A 15,054-nucleotide genomic window follows, 5' to 3' on the forward strand; every position below is an offset into this window, starting at 1 on the left:
AGCTACTGTTGTATCAATATGTTTTGACCATAACAGTTTATAATCCAGGATTACTCCAAGCAGTTTAGTCACCTCAATTTGTGTGTGTGCTGTGTTTGTAAGTCATGACTGTGAACACATCTTACTTTAACAATTTAACATTCGCTAAACGGGATACCCGTTAGGCTACTGCAGCCTCTGCGACCTCACCTGTGATATCAAAGTCATTTTTGATAAGGCCCGAAAATATAATTTACGATTTGGTATAATTTTGATTATGGAAGATTGAATAAGTGCGGTTCAAACTGTTTGCTTGGAATTATTTATTGCTATCGTCTCTATCTGTGCATGAGAGTGCATCCGACTCAGTCTCCCTACCAGAAAATACGCGAAGTGTTGAATTCAGCAGGAAACTAAAGAGCGAATGGCGGATGGCTTGACCGCCTTTCAATTACTGTAAAACAACGATGACCGCATGAGTCATTTTCAGAGAAACGAAACTAATGGAAGAGGAAACAAAAAACTAAATAATTTACGAATGCCTCGTTCACACAACTGGGAACTCGGAAATCTCCGGCATAATTTTGTTCAAAACAACTCGGAACTCGGAAAAATTACTAGCTCCGACCTGGGAAAATCGATTTGAACTGTCATCCAAATCGGAATTCCAACTGGGGAACTTGTGCCTCTTTCTAGAGCTCCGACTTTCCGACCTGAAGATCACTGACGTCATGATTTCCCCTCGTATTTTTCCGAGTTTCCAGTTGTTTTGAACGTGGCAGAAGAGAACCGCCGGACCTCTGTGCTGCACTCTCTAGATTCACCAAACAGTCGCACAGACATATCAGATCCACACTCGAGCATGGCTTGTCAGCAACCCTTCTTCAATCCGGTAAGAATTCTACTTTGACAGTATTTACATGTATTTTTTTAGCCCCCATTATATGTGAGTTTCAGGAGTCATTTTGGGGATTCTTTTTGGTGTAATGTTCCACCATATTTTTATATTCTGGACCCACAGATTGCACATTTTTCTTCTAGCCCAGCACCCACTAGCACATCCGGTGCAACTAAAATAAGTTGTAATGGGTCTGTTAGTGATGAGTTTAGTGGACTAGAACAGGACTGAAAAACATTGAATAGGTCTGGCTATATTTCCTGTCATTTTCATATCCACCTTTGACACCTAAAAACTAAGGTAAGGAGAAAGGAAACTATAACCGTTTAGATTGTTGTTGGCTACACAATGCTTGATGTGGCCATTGTTAACGTTTAAAGTTTTCAACTAAGTCTATTGCAAAGTCCCTCGCCCTATCAGGCAGACTACCTAGCTACAAGCTGGTGAACGACATTAGCTACCCAGCCTGGTCAAGTGTTGTTTTTTGCTTCATGTCCTAGAGAGTGCCATTCACTGGCCGTATCCAGGGAGCTCTGCATGAGGGGAAGACCATCACTCTGACAGGGAGAGTCCTGCCAGGATCCCAGAGGTAGACCTACCTAGTAGAACTCTAGTAGAGTCTCTTTTTGACTGTATGACAGCCATGTCGTCTTTAGATCAGTCTTGTCACTCACTATCAGCACAGAAGGGATCTTGTTAAACCTAATCACTTTCAAATATGGCCCCCTTTTTTCTGTCTGTAGGTTTTATGTGAATTTGCAATGTGGCTCAAGAGGAAATCCCGACATCGCCCTCCACTTCAACCCCCGATATGATGGCTCCAAAGACGTTGTGATCTGCAACACAATGCAGCACTCTGAGTGGGGCCCAGAGGAGCGTGACTACTCTGCACCCATGGCCCGGGGGGCCAACTTTACCCTCATGTTCCTGGTCAACAGAGATTCATATTCGGTCAGGAGACTTTTATCACTGATGATTAGGCTACACATTTTTTTTTTTTTACTGTGGACTCATTGAATTGCATTGTATCTCTGTTCTAGAGCAAAAAGATTCAAACCCTTATTCATTATTTTTCCTCCATGTGCCATTTATTTTTTTGTCTCTCCTAAATCCTGTCTTACCCCAGCTGATTGTGAATGGTTCCCACTTCATGGAGTACCTGCACCGGCTGTCGTTCTCCAGAGTGGACACCATCAACGTGGATGGTGGAGTGGAGATCCAATCCATTGCCTTCGCTAACCCTGCAGTGACAGTGAGTATCTGACAGGTCCTCCGTTTGGGAGAATACTGTACATCTTTGCGTTCCAAAGGATCAGCTTGGCTGATCTTGGTCAGTTGTTTGGAATGCTACCCAGTTGGCAAAACAAGTTGCAACTTGCAATGGTCATGGTCGGCATGTATAATGATTGTAATGATGTTTTGGGCATCTTTTTAGTGTCCAAAAAAAGTATTTCCCTCAGTTCCTACTTTAATCAAAGTCGCTACTTTAATCAAAGTTCCTACTTTAAACATTTAAATAAATAGTAATCAGACTTACATGTGCTGACCAAGATTCTGTCCATATCCTACACAGAGAAATGAAATGTATTTTCTTTTCTCCAGTCACCTCCTCCCCAACCAGGATATCTTGTCCATCCACACAGTGTGAGTATTCTCCAGACAGACTGATCAACAGGATTCTTAGTTATACAAGTGTTACGAGTTTTAGTATTTGGATTTACATAAGGCCTGTAGTTGTATGGACACACTTGTACTTAGTAATAAGCACATTACTACTAAGCACATTACTACATATTTGTCCTCACAAATCAGTAGCATAACCCATAACCCAAGAGAGACATTTTGTTTGCAGGGTCAATGGAACCAAGCCATGTCTCATCAAATTAAATCAGGTCCCAAAACTCCTCAATGGTGTAATGCCACACAGGTAGATTATAGCATGCTGGGTTGGAGGCTCATTTGGTGTATATACAGTGAGGGAAAAAAGTATTTGATCCCCTGCTGATTTTGTACGTTTGCCCACTGACAAAGAAATGATCAGTCTATAATTTTAATGGTAGGTTTATTTGAACAGTGAGAGACAGAATATCAACAAAAAAATCCAGAAAAACGCATGTCAAAAATGTTATGAATTGATTTGCATTTTAATGAGGGAAATAAGTATTTGACCCCTCTGCAAAACATGACTTAGTACTTGGTGGCAAAACCCTTGTTGGCAATCACAGAGGTCAGACGTTTCTTGTAGTTGGCCACCAGGTTTGCACACATCTCAGGAGGGATTTTGTCCCACTCCTCTTTGCAGATCTTCTTCAAGTCATTAAGGTTTCGAGGCTGACGTTTGGCAACTCGAACCTTCAGCTCCCTCCACAGATTTTCTATGGGATTATGGTCTGGAGACTGGCTAGGCCACTCCAGGACCTTAATGTGCTTCTTCTTGAGCCACTCCTTTGTTGCCTTGGCCGTGTGTTTTGGGTCATTGTCATGCTGGAATACCTATCCACGACCCATTTTCAATACCCTGGCTGAGGGAAGGAGGTTTTCACCCAAGATTTGACGGTACATGGCTCCGTCCATCGTCCCTTTGATGCGGTGAAGTTGTCCTGTCCCTTTAGCAGAAAAACACCCCCAAAGCATAATGTTTCCACCTCCATGTTTGACGGTGGGGATGGTTTCTTGGGGTCATAGGCAGCATTCCTCCTCCTCCAAACACGGCAAGTTGGGTTGATGCCAAAGAACTCAATTTTGGTCTCATCTGACCACAACACGTTCACCCAGTTGTCCTCTGAATCATTCAGATGTTCATTGGCAAACTTCAGACGGGCATGTATATGTGCTTTCTTGAGCAGGGGGACCTTGCGGGCGCTGCAGGATTTCAGTCCTTCACGGCATAGTGTGTTACCAATTGTTTTCTTGATGACTATGGTCCCAGCTGCCTTGAGATCATTGACAAGATCCTCCTGTGTAGTTCTGGGCTGATTCCTCACCGTTCTCATGATCATTGCAACTCCACGAGGTGAGATCTTGCATGGAGCCCCAGGCTGAGGGAGATTGACAGTTCTTTTGTGTTTCTTCCATTTGCGAATAATCATAGAAACTGTTGTCACCTTCTCACCAAGCTGCTTGGCGATGGTCTTGTAGCCAATTCCAGCCTTGTGTAGGTCTACAATCTTGTCCCTGACATCCTTGGAGAGCTCTTTGGTCTTGGCCATGGTGGAGAGTTTGGAATCTGATTGATTGATTGCTTCTGTGGACAGGTATCTTTTATACAGGTAAGAAACTGAGATTAGGAGCACTCCCTTTAAGAGTGTGCTCCTAATCTCCGTTCGTTACCTGTATGAAAGACACCTGGGAGCCAGAAATCTTTTTTGATTGAGAAGGGGTCAAATACTTATTTCCCTCATTAAAATGCAAATCAATTTATAAAATTTTTGACATGCATTTTTCTGGATATTTTTGTTGTTATTCTGTCTCTCACTGTTCAAATAAACCTACCATTAAAATTATAGACTGATAATTTCTTTGTCAGTGGGCAAACGTACAAAATCAGCAGGGGATCAAATACTTTTTTCCCTCACTGTAGCTTTTTTCCTTGTGGTGGGTGTTTTCATAAGATGACTTCATTTCATTCCATTCAGTCAAGTTTAGCTTTGAGGGTTGATCATGCTTTCCTTGTTTTCATGGTTTCCTTGTTTAATTTGATACTGGTTTGACAACTGTTTGTTTGATCTGTTTGTTTGATTTGTAGGCTTTCTCGGCTGCGTTTTGCGCCCCAGGATCTTTTCAGGTGCATTGCATTCAAATGAATCAACTTTTTAGAGTTCAAAATTTGTAGAGTAGCGGCCAACATCAGGAATTTGATTGGAGTCGTATCATTGATCTATATAAAGCTGAAATGAAAATGAAACTCTGACAAGATTTAAAGTAGTTTAGAGACTGTACTGAAAGGTGCTATTCTTCAGATGGTAATGTACAAGGTTTATTTTATAGACACCCCCTCCATACACCCCCCAGCCATCCTTCGTAAGTACCCCTTCTTTAACCTACAGACTAAGTGTAGACTGAACAATTACATTAATTTATTTGGTATCGAAACCAATTGTTAAGGTGATTTTATGGATCCTGTGTTCTCAGGTTGTGCCATATAAAAATATAATGGTAGGTGGACTTTACCCAGGCAGAAACATCATCGTCCAGGGTGTGGTCAACCACAACGCTGATAAGTAAGTAACGCTTTCTCATTTTAAACACATCTTGCATTATTAATTTGCTTGTCACCTGCTATGGGTCGGAGTTGGTACTATGAATCGTGTACCTGTACATTACAGACAATACAGATAGATGGTAAGGAAAAAGGTCCTTTTTAGATTAGTCTGTCACCCTCCAAATGATTTGCATAATTCTTTCTTTCACGATTGTGTAACACTCACCTGCCAGAAAAGTTCTCCCTCTCTAGAAACAGTACATTACAGAGCTATACAGTACTATGTCATTCCTTCAGCATATCAATGGCCGACATAGGTAAGGGTGATACTCTTTGTAGGCTTACCTTTGCACACCCTTTCCTGTATCTACCACAGAGCGTTCATTTATTTGGTCACCTAACATATTCCTGGCCAAGCCTTATAACCATGATCATGGTCTTTATGGTTCCAGGTTCTGCGTTAACCTGCGTTTCAACTCGGGGGTGGCGCTCCACTTCAACCCCAGGTTTAATGAGAACATTGTCGTGCGTAATAGTCTCCTGAAGGGACAGTGGGGTCCAGAGGAGAGGAACGGGGGCATGCCCTTCTACAGAGGCCAGCCTTTTACGGTATAAACTCCATTATCGAACTGCTTTGCTTTATCTTGGCCAGGTCGCAATTGTAAATGAGAACTTGTTCTCAACTTGCCTACCTGGGTAAATAATGGTAAAATAAAAAAATATATACCTGATTGTAGACTGTATTATGGAAGCTAACTATATTTTAATGTTTTTTTTTTGTGCATTGACAACAATTTGAGCTGAAATGAGTACTGAATGTGTTTTAGCTGCAATGGTACCGTGTGCTTTTCCTTGGATGAACTCAGCACTCATGTCAGGCTCTCTGTTTCAGGTGACCATTATGTGTGACACCAAGTGCTACAGGGTGATGGTGAATGGAGTCCAGATGTTCAGCTACAACCACCGCCACTTCCTGCTCCAGGAGATAGATATCCTGGAGGTGGAAGGGGACGTGAGCCTGTCCTCTGTGCTGGTCTAAGTAATGACTCTGTCCTGTTATGGTTTGAGTTACATACACTGGGGTCAAAGGTCAACAGGGGTAGGATCTGATCAGAACATTATAAAAACCGATGAGTGAAGTCATGTCTTCTGTGTGGACATTTTCTGTGTTGAAAAACTGTGGCGTTTTGCTATGTTGCTGATGGCGAATGTTGATATCATGTTGGGCAAGATGTTTTCATCAATATTTGTATCTCTTTCATAAACTATTTAATTTAGAGTAGACTATGTAAAATATTGTCTTCTATTTATCAAATTCCACATACTTACTGTGTCTGTTCTCTCTGTACCGACAATGTTTCCATAGCAAATAAACTTTAATATTGGAACTAAGATGTTGTCATAATTCTACATCACCCCCAGGGGGCAGAGGTTCTGATAAAATTACTAACTTTGTCCTGTTTTAGATTGTAGTGGGAGGGTTCAGATTTTTTATTAAAAGCTCAATTCTGAAGATTTTGACAAGGTAAATACTGATGACATTAATGGTGCTGTGAATCATTATAATTACATGAAGTGTATTCAAATGACTGGGAGTTCCAGGTGGTTAGAAATAGGCTAGTAGGCCGGTCGACAGATTGTTCTGGCTGGGATGTCTGGTCTAATCCATCGTCTACAGATTCCCCTCACTTGCTGCTACAAGCAAGTTGACAAATCTGAAGCCACCAGCAGAGGCCAATTGGTGATATACACTACAAAGACACGGCTGTTGCAACCAAAAATCTCCAATTTGGTCTCCAGACTAAAGGACAAATTTCCACCGGTCTAATGTCCATTGCTCGTGTTTCTTGGCGCAAGTCTTTTCTTATTGGTGTCCTTTAGTAGTGGTTTCTTTGCAGCAATTCGACCATGAAGGCCTGATTCACAGTCTCCTCTGAAGAGTTGATGTTGAAATGTGTCTTATTTGAACTCTGGGGAGCTTTTATTTGGGCTGCAATTTCTGAAGCTGGTAACTCTAATGAACATATCCTCTGCAGCAGAGCTTTGTGAAGAACATGCAAACAGTTTTTTTTCACATTGAGATGCAAACACGAGTCACTGAGCCACTTTGTACCCTGGACCATTACAGTAGTGAGTTCTTGTGCAGCTTGTTGTTTGCTCTTTGCATGCACATATATCACTGTATCATCTGCATACATTTGAACTTCAGACCCAGTACAGACAGAAGGCAGATCATTAATGTACAGGCTGAACAGGAGGGGCCCCAGTATTGACCCTTGGGGAACACCCACATCATAGCTAAGAGTGGGCGACAGCTCATTGCTCACTCTGACACACTGAGTTCTGCCTTCAAGGTATGATTTCATCCATCTCAAGGCATCGGGGGAAAAGTTTAACTTGGACAATTTTGTGATGAGAATCTCATGGTTAACAGTATCAAAAGCCTTCCCTAGGTCCAGAAACACAGCCCCAACAACGCCCCATTGTCCATCTTGGACTTCACATTTTCCAGAAGAAAGCAGTTGGCCGTTTCTGTGGAGTGTTTTCGCTCTGAAGCCAAACTGCATGGAGTGTAATGTGAAGGGGCTGTTGAGGTGGGCAATCAGTTGTTCTGCTACACACTCTTCAACAACCTTTGACACCATAGGTGCCTGTAGTTACTCACGTCAGCAGGGTCGCATGATTTAAAGATGGCCGTTATTATGGCCGACTTCCATACCCTTGGAAACACCCCGAGACCAATAGATGTGTTGGTGACCTTAGTAATGGGACCAATGAGTGACTCTCTGTAGTTTTTAAGAAAGGTAGAGTCCAGCCCAAACACATCTTTGGCTTTAGAGTTCTTCAGTGAGCTAATCACCTTGTTCACCTTTGACTCAGAAGCCTCCCTTATGATGAAGACAGGTTGAGCGTCATTCACTAGCACTGAGCCCAAGAAACCAGTGGAGGGGTTCTGTGTCAGTACCCTGACAGAGTCAATAAAGTAGGAATTGAAGGCTATTGCTATTTCGACTGCATCCTGTGTTAGATTGTTATTCAACATGATTTCTAGTATTTTTGCAGTGTTAATATGGTCTTTCCCTGTTAACTTTTTTAGATTCTCCCAGATCAATTTAGAATCAATTTGATCAATTTGCAAATCCTGGAATGAGTAGGTGTTCAACCTCTCTTTTAAAAAGCATGTGAAAAAGGTAATAAAAATAACCAAATTCAACCTAGCTAATTTCCAATTTATACAAAATTGTTTGACTATTGTTTGCTACAGAGGTAGCAAAACTGTACTTCAAATCTATGATACTCCCCCACTTAACATACTGCTTGACTAGTTGGGCCCAAGCTTGCTGTACAACATTAAAACCTATTCAGTCTGTCTACAAACAGGCTCTCAAAGTGCTTGATAGGAAGCCCAATAGCCATCATCACTGTTACATCTTCAGAAAGCATGAGCTCCTGAGTTGTGAAAATCTTGTGCAATACACCGATGCATGTTTTGTATTCAAGATCCTAAATGGCCTGGCTCCCCCTCCACTCAGTATTTTTGTTAAACAGAAAACCCAAACATATGGCAGCAGATCCACAAGGTCTGCCATGAGAGGTGACTGTATAGTTCCCTTAAGGAAAAGCACCTTTAGTAAATCCACTTTCTCTGTGAGAGCTTCCCATGTCTGGAATACACTGCCATCAGACACACATAACTGCACCACATATCACACTTTCACAAAATGCATGAAGACATGGCTAATGGTCAATCAGATTTGTGAACATAATCCCTAGCTGTGTATTGCCACTATCCACGTTGTCTGTTGTCTGTAGCTTGTGAGGTGTGGAAACACTTTGCTGCTTTTATGAATTTTGTCTTGCTGCTTTTTGTTCTATGTTGCTCTGTCTGTATGCTACGTCTTGCTTGTCCTATGTTGCTCTGCGTGTGCTCACTGCTCAATGATTGTCTATATTGTAATTGTTTTTAATAACCTGCCCAGGAACTGCGGTTGAAAATTAGCCGGCTGGCTAAAACCGGCACTTTTACTGAAACGTTGATTAATGTGCACTGTCCCTGTAAAAATAAAATCAACTCAACTCAACTGCCACCAGTCATTTTTCACTCCGCTATTTAAGAGGTCGCTTGGTGGTTGCGTAGGGGTGCTTTCAATCTATGGTGTGCATTCGTGCATGTATAAATACATTATTTATTGGGGGTGCTAGGCCTATTCTTTACAGGGCTTCAGCACTGTCTTGCCCCTCCCTGGAGCTGCCCATGACTGCCTGGTTGTACCAAAATGATTTAGACCAGTGCTGCACAAGTTGGCCTTTCTTTCACTAAAACAGATGCCTATGCAACATTCTTTAGATTAGTGAAATGAGTTCATTTTGCAGCATGTGATTTGATATGCTTTCTGAGGAGACCAAAATGGCATCTTATTCACAAAGAGCCCCTTCACACAGGGTCAAAGCATGGTAACATTACATGTCAACAAATTTGGATGACAAAGTATGTCAAATCAAAGTTTATTGGTCGCATACACAGTTTAGTAGATGTTAGGGTGGATTTATGCGAAATGCTTATGTTACTGGCTACTAACGATGCAGTAAAATGTCAATCAAGTACACAAATAATATAAATAATTAAAGAAATTTAAAACGAATCTAATTAACAACCCAAATAGCACTGTAACAGAATTTAATTTACAAAATACAAAGAATGGTATGTACAGCAGTAGATACAGTGAGCTCCAAAAGTATTGGGACAGTGGCTATTTTTTTGTTGTTTTGGCTCAGTACTCCAGCACTTTGGATTTTAAATTATACAATAACTATGAGGTCAAAGTGCAGTCTGTCAACTTTAATTTGAGGGTATTTTCCTCTATAGCGGGTGAACTGTTTCGAAATTACAGCACTTTTTGTACATTGTCCCCCATTTCAGGGGACTAAAAGTATTGGGACAAATTCACTTATATGTGTATTAAAGTAGTAAAAAATTCAGTGTTTGGTCCCATATTCCTAGCACGCAATGATTACATCAAGCTTGTGACTCTACAAACTTGTTTGGTTGCATTTGCTGTTTGTTTTGCTTGTGTTTCAGAATATTTTGTTCCAATAGAAATGAATGATTAATAATGTATTGTGTCATTTTGGAGTCCCTTTTATTGTAAATAAGAATAGAATATGTTTCTAAACACTTTACATTCATGTGGATGCTACCATGGTTACGGATAGTCCTGAATGAATCGTGAATAATGTTGAGTGAGAAAGTTACAGATGCACAAATATCATACCCCCAAGACATGCTAACCTCTCACCACTACAATAACAGTGAAGGTGTAGCATTTCTGGATCGGTAGGATATTTGTGCGTCTGTAACGTTCTCACTCATCATTATAGAACGGCAGCAAAAAGAGCTTCTATTTTCATGTTGCTTATGAGTGCATTTCACACTTCTTTTGGATTATAATTGGATTTTAAGGCTCGTATGAATGTCCTGCTTAATATAATGTTTGTCTCATCATCCCAAATCAATTGATTTATACTTTTAATAAATGGCTCTTTGGCTAGCTTTTGCAATAGCCAATTTCAATGAGCGTTAGCATTCTAGCTAACAACTGCTGCATCCCAAATAGTTTATTTGCAAAGATCACAACCAAATATAATGTTATGCTTCAATCACACCAACAGTGTTTTTGTGCAAAATAGTAAGCAGCATCATCTGGATATGTATGCAACAAAAGTTCAACATTCACCTTCTGCTACCATTTCTGTCAAGACGTCTACGCATACAGTTTGATGCATACATTATACACCACACCGAACGCACTGCAACTGCCTGTGCAACGCAATGCTGCGAGGCAAACGCAGCCATTTCATTGGAAATTAATGCAATTCTGGTGTACCAAAATGCAATAACGCTGTCGGTGTGATCGGAGCGTTAGAGACTGTTCAAGCAAGAATCAAAACATAATTGTAAGCGTACGAGAACCCCAAAAACATATTTTGTTTAGATGTAATAAAAACGTAAATCTAGGCTATGTTGAATGGGCGTAGATTGCGATGGCTTTCTAATGCTTCGAACACACCGGCTGCGTCGTTGCATCACTGCTGCATAACATTTTGCGCAGCTAGGCAACTATACTGATGCAGGTACCTTTTGGAAATGGTCGCATGCGGTTGGACACATGGAAGAGAGAATAATTTTCGCAGTATCCTCAAAACCGTGTCTTTTTGACACAACTGCTGACAGCTACAGGGACATAAACACAAAAAAATGCTGCTTGGAGACAAGTGTCCACGATAGTAGGATTGCCAGGTCAGTTTAGTAGTGAGCTTGTGCTAGATGTGGCTAGTTAGCGTTAGCTAGCTAGCTAACCTAGCCAATGAGGTGTGTGTGAAAGAAATAGTCAAATAAATAATAAATAAACCATCTCTGGAACCACACAGACCTGCGCTTTCGGCGGGGCTGGTCCCGGCCCAACAGCGCGATCAAGACCACCTTCCTCAACGTTGGTCTCATTGTTGAAAGAGCCTAAGCTGCTATCTTGACTATTTATTATTGCATTTTGCTCCAAAACTGCATTTGAGGGAAATTATATTATAGGCTCTCACAATTAATTTGTGGATGTCATCAAATAAATAATATACTTGGCAAATAAATTAATAAAACATTTAAATAAATTCTCCACTCAAACTGTTTTTATTATGTTATCACACATTTTTTTTACTGCATATGTGTGCAACAAAACTTGAACATTCACATTATGCTACTTTCTGTCAAGTAAATCTACGCATACAATTTGATGCATACGTTCGATAAATCGAACGTATGCATCACACAGAACGCACTGCAACTGCCTCTGCAACGCAATGCTGCAAGGCAAACGCATCGAACAGTCGAACACACCGACTGCGTGGTTGCGTTTCGATACACCAGAAGTACATTCATTTCCAATGGAACGCTGCATTTACCTTGCAGCATTGCGTTGCAGAGGCAGTTGCAGTGCGTTCTGTGTGGTGCGTTCTGTGTGGTGCATACGTTCGATAAATCGAACGTATGCATCAAATTGTATGAGTGGACTTGACAGAAAGTAGCAAAATATGAATGTCGTTTTTTTTTTGCATACACATTCAGTAAAAATTTGTGATTACATAAAAACAGTTTGATTGCATAATTTCTTTACATTTTTTATAAATTTATTTGCCAAGTATATTATTTATTCGATGACATCCTCAAATTAATTGTGAGAGCCTATAATATAATTTCCCTCAAATGCAGTTTTGGAGCGAAATGCAATAATAAATAGTAAAGATAGGCAGAGTAGGCTCTTTCAACAATGAGACCAACGTTGAGGAAGGTGGTCTTGATCGCGCTGTTGGGCCGGGATCAGCCCCGCCGAAAGCGCAGGTCTGTGTGGGTCTGCTAGCTAACGCTAACTAGCCACATCTAGCACAAGCTCACTACTAAACTGACCTGGCAATCCTACTATCGTGGACACTTGTCTCCAAGCAGCATTTTTTGTGTTTATGTCCCTGTAGCTGTCAGCAGTTGTGTCAAAAAGACACGGTTTTGAAGATACTGCGAAAATTATTCTCTCCTCCATGTGTCCAACCGCATGCGACCATTTGCAAAAGGTACCTGCATCAGTATAGTTGCCTAGCTGCGCAAAATGTTATGCAGCAGTGATGCAATAACACAGTCGGTGTGTTCGAAGCGTTACTGCCGCCAAGAGTCACGCATATCTCTGCGTGATGTCAGTGTGTCGTGTACTGGAAAAAGGTCTATAGGTTGCACCTCTGTCACTCGGTCGCATCATGTGGTTATTATGAATGTTCTCAACCTGCCCTCTATCGGTGGCACCATAGTGATGCCCTAAAGTGGTGATAAACACAGTCATTCTGGATTGAGGATACTGTTTAGTCGAAATTAAACTATAGTGCCTGGAAATACGCTGACGTTGCTCAAATAGTCAAATATACAAGGGCTGCATAGCGAACATAACAAATACAACTGTTTATATGGATTCTCATGACAATTTAAATTGGCATACGCTGCAGTGTATGGGAATTGACGCTGTTGACTGCGTCCCCTCTTGTGGTTTTGAGTGCTTCGAACACACCGACAGCTCATTGCATTTTGGTACACCAGTATTACATTCATTTCCAATGAAACGCTGCGTTTTCCTTGCAGCATTGCGTTGCAGAAGCAGTTGCAGTGCGTTCGGTGTGGTGCGTACGTTGACGTATGCGTCAAACTGTATGCGTAGACGTCTTGACAGAAATGGTAGCAGAAGGTGAATGTTGAACTTTTGTGGCATACATATCCAGATGATGCTGCGTACTATTTTGCGCAATGTCGGTGTGTTCGAGTGGGCTGCTTTCAGTACGTTTTTAATGTTCTGGAATGTTCAATTGAACGGAAACGGTGCTGTACTGAACTACCAGTTGAAAACCAGAGAGGTTGGGGAACGTTGTCAGCATGGTCACTTCCCCTTAAATGCATCACTTATTGTTTCAAGCCACACCCACCAAACGGGAGCAAATGCACTTCAACGTCTATTCAAGAACGTACAAGAACGTTTTGGGGAAATGTGTTGTTCAGTTCAAACCGTTCTCCAACGTAGCAAACGAGCAAGCGAACTGAACACACTTCTGATTTTATAGACTAGTAACATAGTAAACGTAAATCCGGGACACTCAAATGGGTATGTAATGTTCGGTGTGGTTACATAAGATTGATAGAACCTACTAGCAACCCAAAAGTTACGTGTTTGAATTTCACCACGGACAACTTTAGCATTTTAGCTAACTACTTACTACAACGCAAATCTAGCTTTGGCTTTGATAAATGCAACATGTAAAGTGTTGGTCCCATGTTTTATGAGCTGAAATAAAATATCCCATACATTTTCCATGTACAAAAAGCTTATTTCTCTTAAATTTTGTGCACACATTTTAGTGAGCATTTCTCCTTTGTCAAGATAATCCATCCACCTGACAGGTGTGGCGTATCAAGAAGATGATTAAACAGCATGATCATTACACAGCTGCACTTTGTGCTGTAGACAATCACAAGCACATGTAACCACACCAGCCCAGGACTTCCACATCCAACTTCTTTACATGCGGGATCGTCTGAGACCAGCCATCCGGACAGCTGATGAAACGGAGGAGTATTTCTGTCTGTAATAAAGCCCTTTTGTGGGGAAAAACGCATTCTGAGTGGGTAGGCCTGGCTCCCAAGTAGGTGGGCCTATGCCCTCCCAGGCCCACCCATAGCTGCGCTCCTTGCCCAGTCATGTGAAATCCATAGATTTGGGCCAAATTAATTAATTTCAATTGACTGATTTCCTTATAGGAACTGTAACTCAGTAAAATCATTGAAATTGTTGCATGTTGCATTTATATTTTTGTTCTGTATAGGTAAACAATAATTGTTCTTATGTAATGGATAGACTGTATCATAATGTTGTCATAAGAAACACTATGTATATTATGTAACACTAGATACAGACCTTCCGACTTTACCAATTGGGGCGGCAGGTAGTCAAGTGGCTAGCCTCTTAAGGATTCGCCCTTTTCCCCCCAATTTTTGCCTAAAATTACATACCCAAATCTAACTGCCTGTAGCTCAGGCCCTGAAGCAAGGATATGCCAATTCTTGGTACCATTTGAAAGGAAACACTTTGAAGTTTGTGGAAATATTAAAGAATGGTAGGAGAATATAACACAATAGATCTGGTAAAAGATACTATAAAGAAATAACCAACCGTTCTTTTGTATTTTTTTGTACCATCATCTTTAAAATGCAACAGAAAGGCCATAATGTATTATTCCAGCCAGGTGCAATTTAGCAGTGTACGTGCAACGTTTTAGACTGATCCAATTAACCATTTAATTTCTGTTAAAAAAATTGTATCAAGACTGCCCAAATGTGCCTAATTTGTTTATTAATAACTTTTCATGTTCAAAATTGTTCACTCTCCTCAAACAA

At 41.0% G+C, this 15,054-nt stretch overlaps 1 protein-coding gene across 3 annotated transcripts; it reads left to right on the plus strand.

The window, feature by feature from the left end:
• Window positions 1-528: 528 nt before the first annotated feature.
• LOC139537206 (galectin-9-like) lies at window positions 529-6,470 on the plus strand. Of its 3 annotated transcripts, XM_071338258.1 has the most exons (11): window positions 713-871; window positions 1,378-1,466; window positions 1,621-1,828; window positions 2,004-2,129; window positions 2,480-2,521; window positions 2,730-2,804; window positions 4,623-4,661; window positions 4,865-4,897; window positions 5,009-5,097; window positions 5,531-5,687; window positions 5,971-6,470. In XM_071338258.1, the coding sequence occupies exons 1-11, from the start codon at window positions 842-844 to the stop codon at window positions 6,115-6,117; spliced, it is 1,035 nt and encodes a 344-aa protein (XP_071194359.1). In that variant the 5' UTR covers window positions 713-841; the 3' UTR covers window positions 6,118-6,470. The 3 variants fall into 3 exon arrangements, with proteins under 3 accessions (XP_071194360.1, XP_071194359.1, XP_071194362.1); XM_071338259.1 differs by lacking the exon at window positions 2,730-2,804 and having other exon boundaries at window positions 529-871; XM_071338261.1 differs by lacking the exons at window positions 2,730-2,804; window positions 4,623-4,661; window positions 4,865-4,897.
• Window positions 6,471-15,054: the final 8,584 nt, after the last annotated feature.

The sequence above is a fragment of the Salvelinus alpinus genome, chromosome 13 (genome assembly GCF_045679555.1).
Source record: "Salvelinus alpinus chromosome 13, SLU_Salpinus.1, whole genome shotgun sequence".
Lineage (NCBI taxonomy): Eukaryota > Metazoa > Chordata > Actinopteri > Salmoniformes > Salmonidae > Salvelinus > Salvelinus alpinus.